General features: G+C 37.1%; 1 protein-coding gene across 10 annotated transcripts in view; it reads left to right on the forward strand.

The window, feature by feature from the left end:
- The window catches only part of ABL2 (ABL proto-oncogene 2, non-receptor tyrosine kinase), an 85,249-nt gene that overhangs the window by 27,655 nt on the left and 31,679 nt on the right, over positions 1 to 25,915 (forward strand). The window contains exon 1 of one of the 10 annotated variants that reach the window (XM_072648532.1): positions 8,872 to 15,518. The exons of 6 other annotated variants lie outside the window; for them this stretch is intronic. In XM_072648532.1, the coding sequence (XP_072504633.1) occupies positions 15,506 to 15,518 (13 nt within the window). In that variant the 5' untranslated portion in view covers positions 8,872 to 15,505. 3 more of the 10 variants (XM_072648529.1, XM_072648528.1, XM_072648535.1) reach the window with 3 other exon arrangements.

Here is a 25,915-nt window from a genome sequence, read left to right on the forward strand (position 1 = left end):
GGCAGCATTGTGATGTAACAGCTAAAAAAAACCCATGGGATCTCCATATGCATTGAGGAGCATAGGCTCCAGGAATAGAGTAGTTCTGTCATACTCTGTGCTTATCAGACTTCATCTGGAGTATTGTGTTCAGTTCTGGACACCATAACTTAGGAGGGACATTGCTAAGCTTGAGAGTAACCAAAGGGATAACCAAAGAGTCTAGCTTTGTCACTATTGAAAGAATGTACCTGGAGAAGAAGAAAGGTGTGGGCATTCATTAGTTGATCAGAGAGTGAGAAATGAAAGCCGTCTGCAGATATTTGAAGTGGTCTGGAAAAGAGTGGAGAAGAAACTAGGCTTCTCTTTATGCACAAAAGGCAGATCCAGGAGCAGTGGGTAGAAGTTGCGGAAAAGTTTGATTCAGGAAAAATTCCACATCAATTAGAGCTGTCCAGAAGTGGAATGGACGGCCTCTAGATGTGGCAAGTTTTCCTTTCTTGGAGGCCTTCAGAAAGGGTTAGTCTGCATAGTCACTAGTTACTCTACTACAATGGAGATTGCATGGGTGTGTGGGTTGGACTAGATGACCGTTGAGGTTCCTTCCAACTCTCAAATTTTTTAATTATTTTTTATTAACTTCTTGACCTTATATCAAGACAATCCAGTACCTAGGACAGAACTCTGCACATAGCAGGCTCTTGGGGTGTGTGTGTGTGTGTGTGTTGGCGGGGGGGAGAAGGGAGGTGAAAAATTGAACCTGTCCAGATTTTTTTTTTAAGTGCATTTTCAGCCTCGCATGTCTTTTGTCATGGAAGCTGTTTATTTGCTGTGAGTTATGCTATTAAAGAATACTGGTTTGAATTTCCCTCATTTTGTTTCCATTGTAGAATAGCATTCTTAGAATTAGTTCTTGTTTTTGAACAGTAACCTAAACCATTTTGTCATTGGAAGTTTACTTTTTCCCTATTCTGCTCGTGTTATGTTAGAGTCTGAAACTCCCAACAGAAATTTACTATAAGCAGGGCATCTGATTTTTAGGTTTAGAGAAATAAGAGGATAGCCTGAAGTTATGAGGTTATAAGTAAAGTTTAGATAAAAGGTCTGGAAGAGAGGCCTGGGTTATAAGCCAACAAGCAGTCCCTCAGCATTCCACTAGAGGATGCTGTAGTACTTTGGGATAAAATCTGATAACTGTCTATTTTCCTTTCCCATAATTTTAGTAAAATTTGCTTTTCTTTTTGCTGCTTGGAAGGGAGGGTGAGGGTGGATGGGGTTATAATTTGAAGTTCTAAGGAAAAATTTGGAATGTTTGGGTAGGAAAACTTGAGGATTTTTATTTATTTTTAATAGGCATATATTACTTGCTTCTATTTTGGTGATTTGGTTCACCAAAATTTCTTTCTTTCCAACTCTCTTTCTCTAAATTATCTGACTGCACAGACTCCTCATGGATCAGACTGAGTTCATGATCTTTTTCCTCTAAGCTCATTCATCTTTCTTATCTTCCCATAGTACCATATGTTTATAATATCTTGTTAAAATGCCTGTTCATTTAACTGGGTTGCATTGATTTCTTCTATGAAGCAATATCTTGAATCAGTCTCCTTTTTTCATTCCCACTGAAACTAAGTTCACAATTTGACTCCAGCCTATCTTGCTTACATCTTGAACTCCACCAGGATGTTGTTTGTTTGGTTGGTTTTTTTACCTTTATGTGTATCGTGGATCCTTTTGTCAGTCAGGTGAAAACTGTAGACCTCTTCTCTGAATAGTCTTTTTAAGTATATAAAATAAACTGTAGAAGATCACAGAAGAGACCAATTATGTTGAAATACAGTTATCAAAGTATTTTTCAAAACAACTTCATGGACTCAGGTTAAGAACCACTGAATTATAGCAATACTCACTATCACACTTTCAAATTCATTTTTTACATCATTGGCAAGATATTATACTTAGTTTTGGCTGTATTATACTTCTGCTGAAAAATCTTCAGTAGTTTCCTAATACCTCCTAAATAAGAGTCAAATCCGTCCTCCTATCTTAAAAGCCTTGCACAATCTGATGCTACATTTCTTTTTCTTAATTTAATTTTGATTTTTTTCGTTGACAAGCTTTGATTTTTATCTCCCCACCCCATCACTATTAAAAAAGAAAGAATAAACCTGAAATATGCTCAGTCAAGCAAAACAGGACACTTTTTTCAGTTACATTTCTGATTAGTTTATTGTTAATTATATTATTATAATGATGGGACATTTATTTGGTGTCTAAAAGAGAGTTGGTGATATAGGACTGTAATTTAGAAGAGAGACTGTCTTACTATAGTATTTGGAATCCTTCTTGGAATTGATGAGGTCACAAGGAGAGAAACTACTCCAGCAGTTTGGTAGTGACATTGTAGATAGGCTTGGAGTCAGGAAGTCTTGAGTTCAAATTCTGCCTCAGACACTTACTAACTGAGGCAAGTCACATAATCTTTATCTGATGCAATTTCCTCAATTGCAAAATGGGAATAACAGTAGTACCTATTTCCCAGGGTTGTTGTGAAGAGCAAATGAAATAATATTTGTAAAATGTTTAACACAGTGACTGGCACATAGTAGGTATTTAATAAATACGTGTTCCCTCTCCTTGAACCTTTCATTTCATAACTAAAGGAATTATCTGTCATCCCACTGTGGACTCAACATTTTTGGTGATAACTCTATGGGATGGGTTAGGCAATTCTAGCGTATCCAGTTGGCTCTACCCACAGTTACCTGTATAGAGCTTGCCAAAGAGGCATATGCATATACTCCCAAGAGCCTGTTGTGATACCTCTTCTCTAGGTGGTTCCCTGTAACTCCTCTTGGAAACTGGACCAGTATGATACGGCCATTGAGAGTCGCTTGTGTCAGCGGGGCTGCTAGTGTCCAGTAGCCTCTTGTATTCGTATACAGGCACACCTGTATATGAATACATTTTATTGTGCTTCACAGATACTGCATTTTTTTTTTACAAGTTGAAGGTTTGTGGTAATCCTGCATCAAATAAATCTGTTGGCACCATTTTTCTAGCAGTATGTGCTAAGATGATGTCTCGGTGTCACATTTTGGTAATTCTCACAACATTTCAAACTTTTTCATTATTATTATGCTTACATTTGTGATGGTGATCTGTGATCCTTACTGTGATGTTACTGTTGGAGTTGTTTTGGGGCACCACAAACTGCATCTATGTAAGATGGCAAACTTAAATGATAAATGGATGTATTCTGACTGCTCCACCGACTGGCCATTCCCCATTTCTCTCCCTATCCTCAAGTCTTCCCATTCCCTGAGACAACAGTATTGAAATTAGGTCAATTAATAACCCTGCAGTGGCCTGTAAGTATTCAAGTGAAAGGAAGTCAATCTTTGCAGCAAACTTCGTTGTCTTATTTAAGAAATTGCCACAGCCACCCCAGCCTTCAGCAGCCACCAGTCTGATCAGTCAACAGCCATCAGCGTTGAAGCGAGACCCTCCATCAGCAAAATATTACAACTCACAGAAGGTCTGGGTGATGGTTAGCATTTTTTTTTTTTTTTAGCAATAGAGCATTTTTTAATCAAGGTATGTGCATTCTTTTAAGATATAATACTATTGCACACTTAATAGACTACAGTACAGTGTAAATATAATTTTATATGCATTAAGAAATGAGAAATTTGTGTCATTCACTTTATTGTGATATTTGTTTTGTTGTGGTACTGTGGAACTGAACCCGCATAATCTCTGAGTATGCCTGTATAAGGAATGTCTTACAGTTGATGGGGCTGAAGAGCCCCAGTTGAACTGTGGTGGATTTCATCGTAGTTATATTGGCAATCCCATAGGTTGACAGGTGATTACTTTCTTAACAATCTTGTGCTTCAGGAGTTACTTACAAGACACCCTCTGGTTTTGAAAAGACTTGTTTACCTCATCTGTGAGGTCCCCAGGGCACCTCTTTGCAGTGACTGGAGTAGCCAGCTGTCCTGATCTCTCTAACAAATTTCACCAGTTGATTTGCTTATCCTCTATAGTTATGTGGTATGGAAGACCCAAAGCAAACTTGTTTTCATTCATCTAAGACTCAACTCAAAGGTGCATGAAATTGCATCCCTTTTTCCCTTTAAACAGGCTACACATAAGGTATAGCACGTTTTGGGGGTAGAGAGTGTGGCAATGAAAGGGTTAACTTTGGAGGCAGTTATAGGAAGCTCAGTATCAGGAAGCATTTCTTAAAATATCTACTCAAGAAAGGGAATGAATTGAATTGCCTTACAAAATAAGAATAAATTCAGTTTAACAAATATTTGTTGTGTAGGGAAGTGTGTTAGATGCTGAGCATACAGAGACAAAATTGAAAATACCACATGTTCAAGTAACTTACATTCTACTGATGGATGTAGCATATACACAGATAAGTAATATAAGATAATTTTGAGGAGAGAGACAACACAAGGAAGAGTTATCAGGTAGCCTTTCCTGTGGATTAGGAGTTCTTAACTTAGGTTTTATTAATTCCTTAACTGTGGGCATACTTCAAGAGTTCTGTGAACTTGAGTGGGGCAACAAAATTACATCTTTATTTTCACTCACTTCTAACAGAAATTCAGCATTTCCTTCAATTATTGAGTGTTAGACAACAAACCATAATTATTATTAGCAATGCCTGTGACTTTATCACCAATGAGATTCACAGATATTTCCAGATCACATTACAGTTACAGTGCTTAACGTAATGTTAGGCACAGAGTAGACTTCTAATAAATGCTCATCACTTCCCCTACTTTATCTTGAAATATTGTTTACACTCATCACTACTTTAGGCTGACAACTGGATTGCACCTGATCACAGGCTTACTGTGTACAGACAGGATTTCAGTCAGATTGGTTTACTTTATATAATTCTACATATTTTATTTTGTGCATTTAAAAATATGAGTGAATGATATATTCTAATAATTATATAATACTATAAGTCAGTATGGTGCTGCACTGGGCTTGGAGTCAGGAAGACCTGAATTAAAGTCAGAATTTACTAGCTGTAAACATGGATAAGTCACTTAATCTCTGTCTCAGTTTCCTCACCTGCAAAATGGAGATTAAAAACAGCATGTAACCCTTCAGAGTTGTTGTGAGGATTAAATGAAATAATATTTATAAAAGCTCTTAGCACAGTGTCTGACCCCTAATAGGCACTATATAAATGCTTAAACCTTTCCCTTATCCCCAAGAAGGAGCATCATTCAGTCCCTCATCTTAGAGTGGAGGAAACTGAGACCCACGAAAGTTAAGTGACCTGTCCCAGGTGATAGGGCTTCTTAGTAGGAAAGAGTGAAAAACTTATAGTTAATTTTTAGAACACCCTTCCTTCCTCTACTAGAATAAATTCATTATATGACCTTTCAATGGGAATACCTCCTGATAGTAGAAATAATTTGTTAAGTATGTTCTTTATTTAGATCAGTCGTTTTTAACCTGAGGTCTGTAAACTGGTTTTTAATATTTTGATAGCATATTTCAGTATAATTGGTTTCTTTTGTAATCTCAGGTATTTTATTTTATGCATTTAAAACATCATTCTGAGAAGGAATCCATCAGCTTCACCAGACTGCCAGAGGCTTCCATGGCACAAAAAAAGTTAAGAACTCCTAATCTAGAGAGTTCTTTTAGTATTTTGTTGTAATAGTAGCAGAATTTTGACAGAAGTAACAATTAAGATACAGCTTGAGTTAAATGAAATTTTTTTCTTTTAAAAGAACTTGTTTGAGGATTTTACTTATTAATTATTAAATACTAAAATAAATTTTGTTGCTAAGTTTTCCTTTCTAAATCTAGGTTAGAATTCAAAGCATATCTCCTTCTTAAGTAAGGCAACAAGTTATATACTTCAGGCTATTTATACTTCATTCTTCTCACTCGTGTTCATTGTAGCTATTTAAAGTGATGTATGCCCATGATTCTTGATGCTGATCCAGTGGTGGTGTGATTGGCACTCAGAATGGGATTGGTTAAGGTATGTCAGTCGTTTTGTCGTGGAAAGGCTTAACTGTTTTGCTTTGTTTTGTTTTTGCTTGACATTGGGAACTGCTGGTTCAGGAATGATCTTTTCCAGAGACTTAATTAACTTTCTAAAAATTTTGCAGTAAGTAAAAAAGGAAGAAGATGGCTTTGAAACTCCAGCAGTTGGGTCTTCTGTTTCTGAGTAATATAACCAAGTATTTTTTTCCCTTACTATTTAAAGGTAAGGTTAGTTTCTAGATGAAATTAGTCTATGATAGCATCTAGTTCGTAGGGAAAAACATTTTGACCACAAGAGACTATAAATCAATAAATGCATTAACTTAACAGTGTGACCTGAACCTGCTGTTTGGTCCGTGGAGTAGAATTTCACAACTGCTTATTGATGTCTGTTTATTTCTAAGATTACTAATGGAACTCAGTGAACTACAAAACTTTTACAGGTTGAAAGCTTGAAACCTCAGTTCAATAAACAATTCAAAAGACATTTATTAAGTGTCAACTAAATAACAAAGCCCTCTGTTAGGTTCTGGCAATCTTAGTATTTGAACCAATCAACAGGAAGTACTAGTTAGTGGTATCCAGGGATGGGGACCCTGGGGCCTCGAGGCCACATGTGGCCCTCTGGAAGTCCTCAAGTGTGGCCCTTTGACCAAATCCAAACTTCAGTTCTGTGAAGTTTGGGTTCGGTCAAAGGGCCGCACTTGAGAACCTATAGACTATTCCCTCTTATTTCCAAAAAGCGTAGGCATTCCCACAGGGTGCATCAGTAGGGTAAAAGAGGTCCAAGAAAGAATAGAGGTGAGGTAAATGATTTATGAGTGTGACTTGGGAGCAGAATGTACTGAAGAGTATAATTTCTTCTGGGGCTATAAACGTTTTAATATTTTTAAGGTTAATAACCATTTTTTAAGGTTAATAACCAACTAATGCCATGAAACGGCATTAGTAATGCCGTTTCATTCAAAGCCTATTGGAGGGTGCTGATTCATGTTTTACCTTACACACATGTTCCTCGCTGTCAGAAATTACAGGCACAACAACTTTTGCTTATGTCACTAAATTTTACTCACTGCCTCCCTATATGTTTGGCAGTGTGCTAAGTGCTGGTTTTACAAAGAAAGGTGAAAGATAGTTTCTGTTCTCAAGGAAGCTATGTAATGGGGTAGTCAGCAATCAAATTAACTATGTACAATCAAGTTGTATTCATGATAACTTTGAAATAATCAAAAAAGGGAATTAAGGGGGATTGGTAAAGACTTCCTATAGCAGATGAGATTTTAGCTGGTACTTGAAGGAAGCCAGGAGGAGATGAGGAGAGGGAAAGCATTCCAGACATTGAGGAATGGGTAGCCAGTGAAAATGCCTGGAGTTGGGAGATGAGGTAATTTGTTTAAGGAATAGCGAGGAGGCCAATGTCACTGGATCATAGGTTCCTGAGGGAAGAAAGGGTAGCAAAAAGAGACTGGTGAGAGAGGGAGACAGGCAGGTTATGAGGGGATGAAAATGTCAAACAGAAATTTTATATTTGATCCCGGAGGTGATAAGGAATCACTAGAGTTTGAGAGAGAGAGAGAGAGAGAGAGAGAGAGAGAGTGTGTGCGTGTGTCTATCTGTGAGAGACAAAGACATAGTCAGACATGCACTTTTAGAATATCATTTTGACAGCTGAGTAGAAGATGAACTGGAATGGTGAGATACTTGAGACAGGGAGACCAATCAGTGGACCATTGCAGTAGTCTAGGAATTGATCAACCAGAGTATACAAGGTCACTGGTACCCACATCAACTTGGTTCAAATAATTTTTAAGATACACAACTTGAAATTAATGATAGGTGTTGCAACCTGACTGATTATAGGATATGATTTTTTTTCTGGATTATCTGAAGCCTATCTTTTTTAGCAGACTTTTTTTGTTGTTCGACTCTACACTGAAGAACCTTCTAGTATCACCCTCTCTGCCATTGACTTCCTTGTGTTTAAAAATTGGACCCTCTACAGAGTGCCTAGTGTAGGGGTGAGGATACCTTAGGAAGCACTTTTATAGTTTGTAAGAGCAGAACTAATCATAAATTGACTGGACCACTATTTAAAATGTGATCTGTTTTCTCACATCTCACATCTTTCTCATATCTCACTTTCCAGTTAGCTTGGGTATCCAACCTTTGTATGTGTTATTCCTCATGCCTGGAATGTATTTCACAGAATTTAAGAATTGGAAAGGATCCCAACAGCCTCTAGTCCAACTGATGATACACCAAAAAAATCTCCACTGCAACCTACCCATCCAGCCTCTATTTTCGTACCACTTAGGAGGAGGAATCTACCACCTCTGTTGTCATTTCATTCTACTTTTGGATAGCTCTCATTGTTAGGAAATTTTTCTTGACATCTTTGTAATTTCTTCTGGTTGTACTCTCTGAAGCCAAGTAGGATGAGTCTAATAACTCCTTTTCTACATTAGCCCCTTTTAATGCAGCCCAAGTTTTTTTTGTGGCCACGGTATACTGCTGACTTAAATTGAGCCTCCTCCTCATCTTCATTTTGTCCTTAGCTTCATTCAAGGTTCAGTTTATGTGCTATCTCCTTTGTGATGTCATTTCTTTAGTTGCTAGTGCTTAATTTCTTTCTGAAATGATTAGTTATTAATTCATCTGAATACAGGTTGTATCCCTGGTCTCTCAGTAAAATGTAATCTGTTTTAGGGCAGGAACTGTTCTTCATTTCATATGTGTGTATATATATATATATATATATATATATATATATATATATGTGTGTGTGTGTGTGTGTGTGTGTGTGTGTACATATATATATAGAGAGAGAGCATCTTTCATATATATTTCTTAAATACTTTTGATTTGGATTAATAAACATTATCTGAGCTTGAGTTTGTCTAGTTTGACTTCCTGTTCTTCTCATACATGTATATATACATATATATATGTAAATCCCCAGCATCCCTTATGCAGATGTGTAATATACATATACATATTCTGCTATATCTGTCTGTATATCTACATTCAGTTGTTGCGTGCTTGCGTAAGTTCAGTGAGACAGCTGAATAGAGAATTGTATTGTAGCTCTTTAGGAATGAGCAAGGATCATTTTTTAGTCTCTTCCTAGGAATGTCAGCTCTGAGCTTGCACTGAAGTCATCATACCAGGTGCTGGCTACGCTGACTTTGGAAATTCCATGAGGGTAAGAGGATTGGCACATTCCTTTCATCTCTTAGATACTTCTTTATCTCTTGCCTAAATGACTCGACTTTTGTGGTGTCTCTCACTGAAGTGTAACAAGCACGGAATGATATATTTGAGAATGTTGCATTTTCGTTAAGGTCCTGGTTTCTAAAGAGAAAGTTGTTCATGCTGTGAATGGGGCTTATTATTTATGTTTAAAGCTAGTGTGGCCATTTCAGATGATGTTTAATCTTTAAAGCACCTTGTAATCATGTCTCTTACTGAGATATGATGCTCTTCTAAAACTTTGATTGGCTGTGGAGATTATCTTTGCCTTGATGTGATCTATTTATGACACAACAGCCTGTGTGTATATCTGATGTAAAACAGAAGTAATTTCTCCATCCTTACTTAGGCCTTTATATGTCAGTGTTAGGGTTCCTTCAACACTCTTTCACTGATCAGTCTCTGTCTGCTGATTTCTTCCCTGCTGTCTACAGACATAATCATGCCTCCCTCTTCTGGGAAAAAAAAAATTCTTCCCTTCATCTTTCTGCCCCTGCTAACTATCATCCTATATCTCTTCTGCCCTTTGTGGCCAAAGTCCTTGAGAAAGTCATCTACAGTAGGTTTCTCCATTTTCTCTCTCCTCCCTCTCTCTTTTCAACCCCTTACAGTCTATCTTCCAACCGTATCATTCTGCCAAAACTGCTTTGTCCAAAGCTATTCATGATCTTAGTTGTCAAATCCAGTGGCATTTGTTCAATGCTTGTTGCTCTTGACCTCTCTGTAGCCTTTGACACTGTTGATTACTCTCCTTGATATTCTCTCCTCTTTACATTTTTTGGGACATCACTCTTTCTTGGTTCTCCTCCTACCTATCTGACTGCTTCTTTGTCACTTTTGCTGGATCCTCCAATAGGATCATGCACTAGGTCTTCCTCAGGATTTTTTTCCTGGACCCTCTTCTCTTTCTGTACTACTTCATTTGGTGATCTCATCAGCTCTCATGGAATTAATTGCTTTCTCTATGACTGTGTTTTTCAGATCTGCCTGTCTTCTTCCAAATTCCTTGCTGATTTACAATCTCATGTCTCCTATTGCCTTTTAGATATCTCAAACTGAATATCCAGTAGACATATTAAATTGAATAAGTCCAAAACAAAACTCATTATCTTTTCCCTTAAGCCCTCTCTCCCCATCCCCCCCCCCTCCTTTTTAATAGGCCCCCTTCTCTCCTCTGAGACTGCCACCATTCTAGTGTAGGCCCTCTTCACCTCACGCCAGATTATTGTAGTAGCCTACTGGTGTGTTTGCCCATATTAAATCTTTCCCCACTCCAACCCATCCTCTGCTCAGTCACTAAAGTAATTTTTCTGAAGTGCAAAACCAATCATCCCTTCCAGCCCACTCCCCACCCCCTTCCATAAACCCCAGTGGCTCCCTCTTGCCTCCAAGATCAAATGCAGAATGCTCGTTTGGCTCTCAAAACCCTTTATAATCTAGACCTGTCCTACCTTTCCATTCTTCTTACACCTAACTCCCCAACATGTACTCTTGGATCCAATGAAATGGACTTCTGGCTATTTCATGAACAAGACCCTTCATCTCTGTTTTGGCTATTCACTCTGTGCTGTCTCAGTGCCTGGAATGCTCTCCCTCCTCCACTTGACTATTGACCCCCTGGCTTCCTTTAAGTCCCAACTAAAATCCTACCTTCTACAGGAATCCATCTCTATCCCCTCTTAATTCCAGTGCCTTCCCTGTTATTTCCTGTATATAACTTCTTTTGTATTTGCTTGCATAGTGTTTTTCCGTTAGATTGTAATCTCCTTGAGTTTACTGGAACTTTTGCCTCTTTTTGTATCTTCAGTGTTTTAATGTGGTGCCTGGCATATAGTAGATGCTTAATAAATGTTGATTGATTTATTCTATAAGTGAAGTTTCATCTACCTTATAATTCTTTACTCATTAACATGACTTAGTACAGTATTGTGGACATAATTAAATCTTTAATACCGATACTCTTGAAGTTTTTCAGCATCATCTTCTAGAAAATAAATTTTTATTATAGGGTACCAGAAGCCTTTTTTTTTTAAACATAACATGTTTGGAAGTGTGAGCCACTATCCACCTCCAAATAGAAAACTGATTGACTCAGTGAAAATTGAAATATATTTTCCTCTCTTTCTATTTTTGGGCATGGCTAATACAGGAATTTCTTTCATGTGACTATACATATTTGTAACGGGTTTTGTTTTTCTTGCTTTCTCAGTGGATGAGAGAATGGGAGAGAGGAAGAGAATTTGGATTTGAAAATAAAATACAATTGAGTTTGGGGGACGATTTCAAAAATTTTTAAGAAGAAAAAAGTGGTGGACAAAATGCTAATATGCAGATTAAACTTAAAAAACAGAATAAAAAATAAACTTAAAAAAAAGAATGTGAATTGCTAAGAAAGTTGCTGGTGTAGCAAGTCAGTTTAACTTCCAAAGTTTAAAAATGTTGTGGTACCATGAAAAGAGAGGAGGACTAAGGTTCTGATCGTAGCTCTGCCAGTTTATACATTGGGCTCTTACTTGACTTCTTGGACCTCAGTTCCCTCAGCTCTAAAATAAGGGGGTTTGGCCAGATGAGGCTTAAAGACACTGAGCTCTAAAACCTCTGCTCCTATGTGCCAGCTCTGTCTGTTAGTAAATAGACAGCTAAGGCTTCCCAATTATTATTAACTTTGAAATAATAATATTTTATGTCATATTTGCTGCTCTTTATGGAATCTAGTTTAGCAACTGTATCTGAACACTTCTCCATCTCCTTTGAATTTGCTAATATCTAAGGAATCACATTCTTCCCATTCTACTAAATTGTACCCTGCCCTAACCAAAAGTCCTTCGTTACTGTATCTTAAATCATGATCTAGGAGCTAGATCACATCCTCCACCACTGACTTCACAGCTTATTGAGGGTGAGGATTTTAAAAAATTGTATTTAAGTAGTGTGCCTGTCATACAGCAAGTACTTAATGAATGCTCATTCATTCATCATTCATTCTTATAGCTAATGTTTTCTCCCTTTGAAGTGGCCTCCTAATTGGTCTCTTTGCTTCTAGTCTTTCCCCACTCCAAACTGATCTCCCTCCAGCTGCCAAAGAGATATGCATAGAGCACAGCTCTGGCCATCTTCCTTCCTCAGGAATCCCCAGTGGTTCCTATTTGTTTCTAGAATAAAATACAAACTTGCCTGGCATTTAATTTAAAGCCCTTCAAAGTCTAGTTCCAGCCTATCTCTCCAGAATGGATCCATATTGTTCCCTCTTGTGTACTCTATATTCGAGTTAAACTGGTCTACTTGCTATTCCCCATATATCACATTCTGTTCCTCCCATTCCCCCCTCAACCTTTGCGAATGCTGTTTTCAGTGCTTTGAAGACAGCCTCTTGCTCTTCAGCTCTGATTTACAGAATCCCTGACTCCTTCAGGCTTACCTCAAATTTCACCTCCTACAAACAGGCCTTTCCTAATGCCCTCAGGTATTAGTGCTCCCCACCAAAATGCCTTTGTATTTACTTTCGTAATGTTCTGTTTTTATGGGCAAGGCATTATGGCACACCACACCTAAGTCCTTGCTGCTGAGGAGACTGAGACTGATGGATCACTTGAGCTCAATACTGAGCTGCAGCAGGGCTAGAGCTAATAGGGAGGTTTGTCCACACGGAAGTCTAGCACCAGTATGATTCTGGTGGAAGTCCAGTACTGAGACAATGAGTTTCAGGATCTACAAACCACCAGACTGCTTAGAGAGAATTGGAAATGAAGCAAGTTAAAGCTTCTAGGTGCCTCAGCAGTGGAATTAGGCAGTTATATTTCCATCTGGGGCAAAACAGGGAGAATCAGTCTAAATAAATATGTGTGTGTATCTCACTTATTCATCTGTGTATAGGTTGATTCCCCCCAGTAGAATGCATTCTGTGAAACAGTAAATATTCCAATTCCTCTTACCCTAATTTCTCATTATCCACTTAATTCTGGGGAGAGTAATGGATGTTTTAACTCTTGTTTCTCTTTCTGTAGAGCACAAGAAGCTGCTTCCTCTTTAGAAGGCCTCATTCCATCTGCTTGGGAGAGCCTTAGATCTGTATATAGCTCCATCTACTCAGGACGCCTTTCTACCCTTTTTCCTCTGTCCCATTCTTGTGCCCTTCAGACTCCTGATTAACCTGTCCCTAGTTTGGATTTCCTGAACACTCCCTAGTTTTCCTTATATATTTTAGCATCCTTCATGGAGAGCTAGGAGAAGGAAAATTTCTACCTAAGCCGTAGGGATATTGTAATTTTTCCTCTAGCTAGAAAATTTATTGTTACATAAATTCTTGTTAACTGTAGCACAAGATCAGCATGCTGTGGTCATTTTTCCTTTTCCTTCCCCTGGCTTATTAAGAATCTTCATTAATTTGGGCTCCTAGCTGCACTTACCTGCAAACATCTGCTTTGCTGTGCCATAGGGGAGGCTCTGGAGGCCCACTTTACACCCTCCTTTCAAATACTTGTTTTTGTAACAGTCTAGCCAGACCTCTCAGGTGTGAATAATTGTTTCAGTAGATAAGATAGCCTAAATCAGTAGGTATTTCCCAGAAAGCCATTCATTTCTTTTCTTACTCTCTGCTTCTGGTTTGTGCTTTCTTTTGCTGCTTGTTTATCAGGTACCTATGCTTGTTTATTTTGCCTCCAGCACACACAGAAGGATTTTACAACTATTCCTTAAAACTGTTACCTGTCCTAGGAAGGCAATGACATGGGAAATATTGTTGGCAGAGATTGCTGCTTCTGCTATTTGTCTCTCCAAAGATCCTCTTGTTGCTATGTGATTTTCTTTAGGTTCCAGATCAGTCCACAGTGGATTTTGTTGTTTTTCATTTTGACTATTAGTAAATATTAGAAAATTATTTTGTACACGGACAGTCCAGATGTACTAGCTGATAATCCTTTTTTGTTGATATTCTCTATGTTGCTTCTGGTCATCTTATTTTTATACTTAGCTTGGAATAATATGTCATCATTGGATTGAATTGATCTATTTTCCTCTCCATAAAATGAGGGAGTTAGTGGGATTAGAAGGTTCTAAAGCCCCTTTAGCTAGGTGGCGTCATAGTGGATAGAGTGCCAAGCTTAGAGTCTGGAAGACTTATCTTCCTGAGTTCAAATGTGGCCTCAGACGTTAAGTATATGTCCCCGGGCAAGTCACTTAACCTTGTTTGCCTCAGTTTCCTCATCTCTGAAATGAGCTGGAAAAGGAAATGGCTAACCACTCCAGTATCTTTATCAAGAAAACCCCAGATGGGGTTGTGAAGAATTGTACACAACTGAAGTGACTGAACAGAAGGTCCCTTCAAGTCTTCTAAAACTTTGATTCTCTGGTTTCAGGTATTGAACATGAATAGATTTTCTAGTGAAACTTTAATACAGAAATACTTTGAATAAATCAATAGAGATTTTTCACTGCCCATTTGATTTCCAGTGTATACCTTAGAAAATCATGGAGTTAAGCACCAATGGAAAACTAAGTATAGTTATAATCAGTCAGTTGACCTCCAAAACTCCAGGGATGTAGAATAAAAGACTTTTAATCACCACCCTCTGTCCACTCATGCTTTGGAGGAGGGGAGGGGTTTCTATTACTTTGAGAAGTCAGCAGCTGCTGAAATCTGGCTAGTGAATGGGACTCCTTGTCTTTTTTAGCTAAGCCAATTAGAAATGTCTTAGTTCAGCCAACAGGAAATAGCACTGCAGCCAGAAGCTAAGTATAGGGAGGGTATATGCACATACATACACCCACTCACAGAGCTTTCTTAGAAACTAGTGAACTAGCCTACCGGAATAAAACAAAATTAGCCAGCTTTGAGGGCTTGACCGTCACAGGAAAGGACTGTTGTCTCTGAATCAGCTTTAGTAGAATATGAACAGGTAAATGAAAAGGGTTACAAAGAACTGTAGAATCAGAAGAAACTCTTCCCTCGTCACTCCTATAGAAACGTCATCTTGCAGGCTTATCCTTGGAGAAAGGAAGGATTTATTTTACCTTCTTAGTTCTTTGAAGACAAATAAAGAGAAACTCACAGTCCATGTGTGTTTTGTGTGAATAGAATTGACCAAGGAAGAGATGAAAGTTTAGTCAAATAAGAAAAATGGCTTTAATTTTGAACAGGATCTGATGGCATTCATTTTGCAAATTTTTGGAAAATCAGTGTGAAATCTTTCAGTACTTATGATCACTCTTTGGAGAACTAAATGATAGAAATATCCTGTTTTCTTTGATGGAACTGAATGGTGAGTAAAAACCCATCTTTCACTCCCTGAGTTTCTGGATTACACTTAAAAGTCAGACTGATGTATTGGCAGCTGAGACTAAATCAATTCACTTGGGGATCCTGGCTGTCTTCAGATTGTTCTCAGAAAGGTAAGAGGAGGGAGGACTTCTCCCACTTCTTTGGGGATGACTTAGGATTGGATGTTACTATAAGATGTTTTGACAATTCTTTTACTTTTGGCCTTTGATTTCTTTTAGGCCTTTATTTTGTTAGGAGGCCATATGCTAGAAAAGACTTGTTTTTATAATGCTTTTTTGTTGTTGCATCATATTTAGTTCCAGAAATTGGCTTCTGTACCTAGCGAGCTCTACCTTGCAACAAAATCTATAATATAGTCTAGTAAGCATTGTTTTTGAAGGATTAGTCTTATTTCTACAATCTCTACTTTGTATTATACTTAAGTATGTGTAGACTCCCTTCCCTTCCTCCTTGCCTAGTAAAATGTAGACTCTTGGGAGTAGAAAGGATTTGTTCATATCTTTCTTTTTATCACCAGTCCCTAGCAGAGTGCTTGGCACTTTGCTGTTGTTGGTCAGTCTTTTCCAGTCATGTCTGACTCTGGGACCCTATTTGGGGTATTCTTGGCAGAGATACTGGAGTGCTTTGCCATTTCCTTCTCCAGCTTATTTTACAGATGAGGAAACTGAGGAACACGGGGGTAAGTGATTTGCCCAGGGTCACACAGATAGTGTGTGAGACCAGATTTGAACTCTGAAATATGAGTCTTCTTGACTTCAAGCGAGGCACTCTACCATCCATTGAGTTACCTAGCTGCACATAGTAGGCATATAATAAGAGTGTCTTGAAGTCTAATGTGTAACCTTGGATAAAATCATTTCAAATTTCTGGGCCTGGGTTTCCCCATTTATACAATGAAGGTAGTGAAAATAAATATGTAAGGGCCTTTCCAGCCTTAAGATTCTATTTTTCTTTGCTTTTATTTAACACAAAGAAAAGGCTAAAGAATGATGGGATAGAGAATATAACTGTTCTATTTCCATTGAATCATTTGCTAGAGAAGAAGTAGGATTATTCTTTTTTTAAGCTATCTCCTGATTTTTTTTTAACATCTTTATGTGAAGTTTTGAGTTCCAAATTCTATCCCTTTCTCCCGTGCCCCTCTCTTAGGTGGTAAGCCATCAGATATAGATTATACATGTGCAAATATATAAAACATTTTCATATTCATCATTTTGTACAAGATGATTCAAATAAAAGAAAAAAGTGAAAACTAGCATGCTTCAGTCTGTATTCTTTCAATAGAAGTTCTTTCTCTGGAGGCAGATAGCATGCTTCATCATGAGTCCTTTGAGATTGTCTTGGATCGTTGCGTTGCTGAGAAGAGCCGAGTCACTCACAGCTCTCCATCGTACAGTGTTGCTGTTAAAGCACAATAATATTGCATTATAATCATATGCCACAGCTTGTTTAGCCATTCCCCATTTGAAAATAGGATTATTCTTCCTTAGAATTGTTAAGATTTTTAAATGCTAGAATTCAAAATGATTGTTTGATGTGGATGGACCTAATCAGAAGAGAATTGAACTGTTCTTACTACTCTCCTTTGGTAGAGCTGCAGCTAATGAAATAATGTATAATATAATATTTCCTTTTTTATCAATCCTTTTGTTGTCATTTTTGAGACTTAGTTTATTCTGTGAGAGCCAACATGGAATAATGGATAAAGAGCAGACCTCTGATTAAAAGCAACTATGTGACCTTGAGCAACCTGCACTTGTAGAAGGAATTTTCTAAATGGAAGTTGCCTATTCAAATGAAATCACATTTCTAGTTCCTCTCTCTTTCTATTTTTATTTATATACCTTTCTGTGATCATTAGGTCCCGGTACATTGATTTCATTGGTAGTAGAAACTTTTAATGAGGAAACTCCTTCCATTGCAGCTCTGAAACTAATGGTATTAAGGATTAGTTTGGGGATACTGAGGTCTTAAGTGACTTGCCTAGGGTTACGTAACCACAGTCTGTTGGAGTCTGGACTTGACCAGGTCTCCTTGACTGGATGTTATCTTTCTCAAACATAGAGTAAGCACCAAATAAATGTGTATAGTTGAATTGTATTTTCTTACATCATTCTTCACAGTCTTCATCTTTAGCAGTAGTTATAAAATATACATTTTTTATATTTGCATACATATTATATATAAAAACAATAAAGTAGTTATGAAACACTAAATAATGCTATTAAAGAGAATACCATCTTTCTCCTTTTATACTGTACGTTTATCACATCTTTCCTTAACTTTCTTCAATGCTAACAAAACTGTACTTTTAAATCCATCCCCAACCCAAACCTGTTCCAAATGACTCTAATAATATCATTTACCCTTTGATGAACTTTCTCTAATTTCTGCTGTGGGAGTTTCTTTCTGCTTTTGATTTTTTTTTTTTAAGCTGTGATTAAAAGTCATACAGTGTTTTAATAAGTTCAGGTAAGATGGCCTGATATCCTATCATTACCATAACTATCCCTTCTTCCACCTTATCTATAAATGGAAAGGTGATTATTGTCCATGTCACGCTATCTTCAGTTTGTTTTATATTGTGCAGTTATTCAGTAGGAGGTCTGATTGCTGTTTCAGAACCTCTGTATTGATTCCTTTTGTGGAAGTTACACTTTAGATTGGACCATCTGCCTAAAAGCAAGTATAACACAGGGGACTGATCAGCTGTAACTTTCCCAAGCCATGTGTTCACCCTTAGATGGGAGTTTATTCATGCCATTATCTAGAGTAAAATCTTAGGTATTATTCTGATCTGCTTTCATTAAGGAATGTATTAAGACTATGTAATTTAGCAGATTCAGTCCATTTCAGTAAATGGTGCTGGGGAATAAAAACAAACTAGGCTCTGTCCTTGAGAAACTTCTGTCATTCTAGCCATTCTATTGGGAGGATATAATATGTTAATGCCAAAGAAAACTGACTAAAGGTGAGGAGAGATCTTTAACTGGGAGTTTGGAAAAGCTTCACTCAGTGAGGCATCTGAGCTGAATCTTGAATGAAACTGGGAATTTTCTAAAGGAGATAAAAAGGAGTTCATTCTAGGAATGGAGTGGGGAAGAGAGGGATGATGGCAGCCTGTGCAAAGGCACAGTACAGTTCAGCTAGAATGCAGAGACTGGAAACAGTTTCGAAGAACTTTTAAAAACCAGTTTGAAGAGTATTTTATCCTATAAGTACTGGGAGCTACGGAAGCTCCTTGTGTAGGGGAATGACAAGTTGATATGTGTGTTTTGGGAAAATTATTTTGGCAGCTTAGTGAAGGGACAATTAGGAGAGAGATCGCAGTGAGAGCAGAAGAAAATTCTGTGCTTGTGTTTTAGGCTCAAGCCCATCAGAAACAGTTTTGTTAACCTTATTTAAGTTTTTCTGCAGAGAGAGAGAAATACTAAATATGGGCAGAAAATCTCTTAAGCCATTTTCAAGTTATAATTTATAATATCAAAACAATCTACAAAATTACCCGAGATAAAACATAGTTACAGCATTCAAGGTAATTAATATTTTGCTTCATGCAGACAGCTAAGTGGAACAGTAGATAAAAGTTCTGGTCCTGGAGTTAGGAAGACCTGAATACAAATCCTACCTCAGACACTTAACTAGTTGTGTCACCCTGGGCTTTCTCCTTCCCTCCCCTTCAGCAGTAGCTGAATGAACAATAGTCACTTAACTTGCAGAGAATCATTTTTCTAAAACCATTCAATCTCATTTTGTCTGTTCCTTATTTTTTTTTTTTGACAATTGGGATTAAGTGACTTGTGCCAGGTCACAAGAGAGGAGGAGAAAGGGACAAATGGAATGGGGCAAATTACCTCTTATAAAAGAGGCAAGAAAAAACTTTTTCAATGGAGGTGAAAAGGGGGGTGGTGAGAGGCAAAAAGTGAAGCTTACTCTCATCATATTTGACTTAAGGAGGGAATGACATGCACACTCAATTTGCTATGAAACTATCTTACATTATAGGAAAGTAGGGGAGAGGGAGATAAGTGGGATGGGGGAAGGCAAATGGGAGGAGGGAGTAATTAGAAGTAAACATTTTAGGGGAGAGGCAAGATCAAAAGGAGAGAATAGAATAAATGGGCAGGAAAGGATGGAGGGAAATATAGTTAGTCTTTTACAACATGACTATTATGGAAGTCTTTTGCAAAGATACACATATATAGCCCATATTGATTTGCTTGCATTCTCAGTGGGGATGGGTGGGAAGGGAGGAAGGGAGAGATTCAGATTCTTTTCCTTTTGCCTTCAAACATGGCCAAGGTTCTGCTTTGCTTAAAAAATCCTTCACTAAATGCCACAGTGCCCCCAGGCCATATCTCTTTCTTTTCTCAACCAAACTCCTTAAAAATCTTCTAAAATAGTTGCCTCTACTTTCTCTCCTCCTCCTCAGCTCTTTAGCCTCATCATTCAACCGAAATTGCTATTTCATAAATGATTAGAAAATTGCCCGATCTTATGGCAATTTTTTCTTTTTCTCAATTCTAGTTTTTCTCAACCTGTTTTCAGCTTTTGACACTGTTGCCCACCTTATACTGCATGTTCTTCTTCTCAGGTTTTAGTGACTATTCTTTCCTATTTCTCTTCCTACCTGTCAGGATATTTTGTCTCATCAACTACATCATACTCTTAGCTCTGTGTGTTCCTCAAGGTTTTGTCATATACCCTCTTCTGCCTCCATATCGGGGTTCAAATACAAAGAGTCTGTGGATATTTCATGAATTTGGATGGGCAAAAAATTGTATCATTATTTTCAGTAACCTTTTGTTTTCTTTGTAAAACAATGCACAACATTTTATGCATTTAAAAACATATTTCTGAGGAGTCCGTAGGTTTCACCAGACTGCCCAAGAGGTCCATCTCACACACACACACGCAACACACACACACAATATGTTAAGAACTTCTGTACACACTCTATTTTAGTAACTTCATCAGTTTCAGTGGATTTTAATTGTTATCTCTACAGAGGCAACTTCCAGATCTGTATATTCAGCCCCATTCTCTCCCCTGAGCTTCAGTTCCACATCACCAGCATTTCAAGCTGAATATCTCGGCATATCTAAAATGTTCATCTTTCCGCTTAACTGCTCCTCTTCCAAACTTACTTTTAGAGGCACCACAATCCTTCCAGGATCTCGGATTCAGCATTATCCTTGACTTTTTACCCTATCTTTCACCCCATGTAGCTAGTCAGTTGCCAAATCTTAGGCCATTTCTACTTTGACAATATCTCTCATCATATTATTTTTTTCATAAAATCAACTCCTAGTTTTATTTCTTAATTCAATGGTTTTCTTATATTTAGTTTTATTAAGCTTACCTTTAGTTTTTAGGATTTCCAATTTGATGTTTAATTGTGAATTTTTAATTTTTTCTAATTTTTAAAAATGAATTAACTCTTTGATGTAAGCATTTAGCATATAAATTTACCTCTAATTACTTTTGCTGCATCCTGGAGGTTTTGGTATGTTATCTCATTATCATCATTCTTTTTAGTAATTGTTTCCATGATTTGTTCTTTAACTCACTTATTCTTTAAGATTAGGTTATGGGGCAGCTACATGGTGGAGTGGATAGAGCACCAGCCCTGGAGTCAGGAGGACTTGAGTTCAAATGTGGCCTCAGACACTAGACACTTCACACTTACTAGCTGTGTGACCCCAGGCAAGTTGTTTAACCCCAATGGTCTTGCCACCCCTTCCTCCCCCCCCCCCAAATATTAGGTATCTAGTCTCCAATTTTTAATGTGTTTCTGTTTAATGTGTTTCTTCCCTTACCTAGCATAATTTTATTGTATTATGATTCAAAAAGATTACTTTTAATATTTTTGGTTTTCAGCATTTAACTATAAAGTTTTTTTGCCTTAATATGTAGTCAATTATTGTGAATATACAAGTATATTCCTTTCTATTCCCATTCAGTTCTCTCTGGATATTTTTTATATCTAGCTTATCTAAGATTCTATTTATTTCCTTGACTTCTTATTTATTCTTTGGTTAGATTCATTTAATTCTGAGAAGGGAATGTTGACGTCCCCCACTGTTATGGTTTTGCTATGTATTTCACCTGTAATTCATTTAGCTTTTCTTTTAAAAATTTGGATGCTATAGCATTTAGTGTGTAGATATTCAGCGTTGATATTACTTTATTATCTGTGCTACTTTTTAACATAATAATGCAATTTTCCTGTTTATCTCTTTAGCTATTTTAGCTTTATCTGTGCCTAAGATCACAGCCCTTTATTTTTACTTTGTATCTCTCATTTTTAAATATGTTTCTTGCAAACAATACATTATCAGGTTCTAATTTTTAATCCATTCTGCTGTTTGTTTCCATTTTATGGGTGAGTTCATTCTGTTTACATTTAAAGTTATAATTACTAGTCACGTATTTTCCTCCATCCTATTTTTCCTCACTATTTATCTCTCTCCCTCCTCAGACATCTGATTTAATTTTGATCACTGCCTTCTTAGTCTGTACTTCCTCTAAGAATCTCTCCCTTATCCTCTCTCTTTGCCCTCCTATTCCTTAATCTGCCTACCCTTTTAAGAGTTCCTCCCCTCTCTTCCCCTTGTCTTATTTCCTAATCTACACGCTCTTCTAAGAGTCCCTCACTTATCTGATCCCTTCACCTTCCCATTTCTCTGTAAATTCTAAATGTATATGTTATTCCTTCTTTAACCCACTTGCTATTTTTAAATTGTTTCTTTCTAGTTGCTTGTAACATTTTCTCCTTGACCTGGAAGCTATGATATTCCTGTGATTTTTCATCTTGGGATCTCTTTTAGGGGTGATTGATAGATTTTTTTTTTCAATTTCTACTTTTCCTTCTAGTTCTAAAACTTCAGGGCAGTCTTCCTTAATAATTTCTTAAAGTATAGTGCTTATATTCTTTTTTTGATCATGATTTTCAGGTAGCCCAACCATTCTTATATTGTTTCTCCTTTATCCAGATCAGTTTTTGGTATAATGAGATACTTCACATTCTTTTCCTTTTTTTATTCTTTTGATTTTATTTTATTATTTCTTGTGTCTTATTAAGTCAGCAGCATGTATTTTATATTATGTGTTTATGATATTTTTTCATGGTACATTATAAGTCACATGAGGGCAAGGTCTGCTTAAGATTTTTGCTTTATATTCAATGCTTGTTGAATAAATGATCAGTCAGTGAATTGTAGAGGAGGCTACTTTCTGCTTAGGTGGATGGGCCAGTCATTTACTAGTGATATGTATTAATTGGGCATATCTAAACTAAGGACCATAGTGTGGGATCATCATAATAGTTCACATTTCAGAAATTGATTTCTTATTTTTACTACAATCACTTCTCCATATATTCCGTGCACTTTTGAATCTTCCCTTGTAATAAAGAAAAAGTTTCACAGAATCCAACCTACAGAATAACTGTCTGCTTATATGTAGCTGCACCATCCTAGAGCTTTATTCGCCTTCCTCTTCACCAAAATGAAGGGAATATGCCTTGTTATGTGTTCCTTTGGACAGAGAATAGTCATTGCAGTCTTAATCTGCTACATTTTGGTGTTTTGTTGTTGTTTTTATAATCATTGTGCATATTGTTCTTACTCTCTTTTCACTCTGCTTTTTTTATTTTTACTTTCTTCACTCTACATCAGTTTATACAAGTCTTCCCACATTTTTCTGAGTGCTTTATATTTGTCTTTCCTTACAGTTCAATAATATTCCATTTTGTTAATGTAACAAAGTTTGTTCAGCCATTCCTCAGTAGTTGCACATCCATTTTGTTCATATTTATAGTGATTAGTACTTTTTTCGGGGGGAGTGTCTATATCTGGTTAATTCTTGGTCTCTGTACATGACGTTTGGTCTGTAGCCATTGTTTAGGCTCCCCATGCCTCAAATGCACTTCCTCCCAAGGACTGACTTATCTGAATGGGGTTTCCCTCCAATAGGTTGTAAATTCATTGAGAGTAGGGACTATTTTGAGCTTGTCTATATCTCTAGCACCTAGCACAGTGCCTGGCACATAATAGGTGCTTAATAAATGTTTCTTGGGTTGAAGTCTGGTGTTGGCAGAGTTCCCAGTAACTATAGTAGTGGTATCACCTAGAAGGAAAGCTAAATTTGTTTTAGTGGTTTAATTTTATTAATATTAAAGACTACTTAATATCTCTATGCATGAGTGTCACATTTGCTAGACAGCACAGAGCACCAAGGACATTACACATCATTCCATTCTCGGAGTCCTTAATCCTGCAGCCTGCGAGTATTTTAATGTTATTTCTCTAGGGTTCCAGACACAGTTTCTCAAGTCCCTAGCATAGCATTCACATTTACTTGCTTTCCTGAAGTTGTTCCTTTATTCTCTTTACCAGAAGTGACAGTCCATGCCCAGAATTGCTTGTGATTAGAACTTGTGCTCTCTGTCCATGAATTGCCGTACTTTGTAGGGAATGAGGGAAATGGTTTGTAAATCTGAAAGTACTATGGAAATGTGAGGAGTTGGTGATAATAGAAGCACTAAGGAGCAGGTCCAAAAAGACAATTGAACTAGGGCTACGCGAGCCATAGAACCAGCCTAGAGATCCTAAGAAAGTCTAGTTCAACACTATGAAAGTCCATTTTATAAATGTGTCCATTGGTATTTCATTCTTGTGAAACCACAAGTTGCACATTTTCTGATTTGCTCTTTTTCTGTATATGAAGGGATACAAGTAAGGGTTTAGGATTGCTTTCAGTAAGGTCTTGGAGTGCGTAAGAGTTTGAAAGTTACTGCTTTCAGGTCATTATAACTTAAATTGCCACCTTATTGTAACCATCAGTTATTAGTCATTGAAGTGTTAGATTGTTGAAGTGGTGTATAATGGTAACATGGAACAGAATTATTTTATGTTAAGATTTGTATGATATAGATCAATTATAACCCTGGACCTCAAAAAATAAGAGAGAATTATTTAACATAGAATTTAGACTCTGTAATTTCTATAGCCTAATCTGTAAACTTATTTAACCCTCTTTTTCTCTTTGGAGTTAATAAAAACCCTTCCTCTCCATAATGTTAGTGGATGAACTAATGTGATGGTTCTTTGGTGCTGTGTGTGTGCATGGGGGGTATAACACACACATAATCACCTAATAAGTAGCTACGTTAAAGAGGTATCATTTTGCCTTTGAAAATTCTAAAATAAAATGATTTTCAAAACTGTCTCTAACTCATCACATTTTCTACTTTAATTCAGCTTGTATGTGAGGTATAAACCCAGTATATTTGCTAGATTCCTTGCCTTTTTAACAGTGTTGATAGTTTTCTGACTCTTGGGCAAATGAATCTGATCTTAAATATTTCTCTTCACTTTTTACTTGTGGTTTCATGAACAAATTTGGATGATGTAAAAGATGAATCTTGTTGAGCAATCTCTTTTTTTGTATGTAGTGTTTTACAGTAAACATGCTTTCTCCAAGGAAACCTGACTTTCCCCCCCACTCTCCCTCCCCATTCTAATGCCTCTGGAATGAAACCCACATTCTATGTGCTGATCCTAACATGTCTAACAGTAAACTGTTACTCATACGTATGCGTATAAATATATCTTTTAAACTCAGAACTCTTGAAGTCACTCCATCCTGACTCAATTTCCAGCTAATCTACAGGTTTGGCACTGGATATTTATTTTCCTTAACGTCACCCCACCCACTTGGGAAATTTTAAGTATTCCATTTTCCATTGATTCTCCCTAACTTTCAGAGTGTGTGAGTAACTGCCACAAGGAATGTGGTCTTGCTAGTCAGGAAGTGGGATTTTAAGGCTTCCTCTTGCTCTCAGAAGCTTAGTTTTTGTGCTTTTGAGCAGAGTATGGTCCTTGGGACAGTCCTGCTGCCTTCTAGTAGTTATGCCAAAGAACAAGATAATTTGTTTTGCTGCCTGTACAATGAAGCTTCAGAAATTGATTTACCCAACTTGACAGGTATACTCCAAATTAAGTCTGGGCATGGAATTGAGGAGGAGGAAGGAGAGATTGGATTGGTAGCCATAGTGGCAGTGTTTTAGTGTGAAGTGATATTCTGAATAATTTGCACTACAATATTTACTGTTGATTTAATGAGAACCTTTTCTGGAGTTCTCTTGGCTTTGTTTTTGATATTTTGTCAGAGTAAAATAGGTAGCATTTCAAGATAACGGTTCAGATTTGAAGAAATTTGCATAACATCCTTATAGGCTAAAGGGCATACTGTGTTTTGAAGATTCTTGTTAAATATAATTTCTCAAGGTATGACTGAACAGAGACTCTAAAAGAAAAGCACTTTTAGAGCATAGATTTTATGGGGTTGTTCAAACTTGATAGAGAGAAAAAG

This window comes from Notamacropus eugenii, chromosome 2 (assembly GCF_028372415.1).
Source record: "Notamacropus eugenii isolate mMacEug1 chromosome 2, mMacEug1.pri_v2, whole genome shotgun sequence".
Lineage (NCBI taxonomy): Eukaryota > Metazoa > Chordata > Mammalia > Diprotodontia > Macropodidae > Notamacropus > Notamacropus eugenii.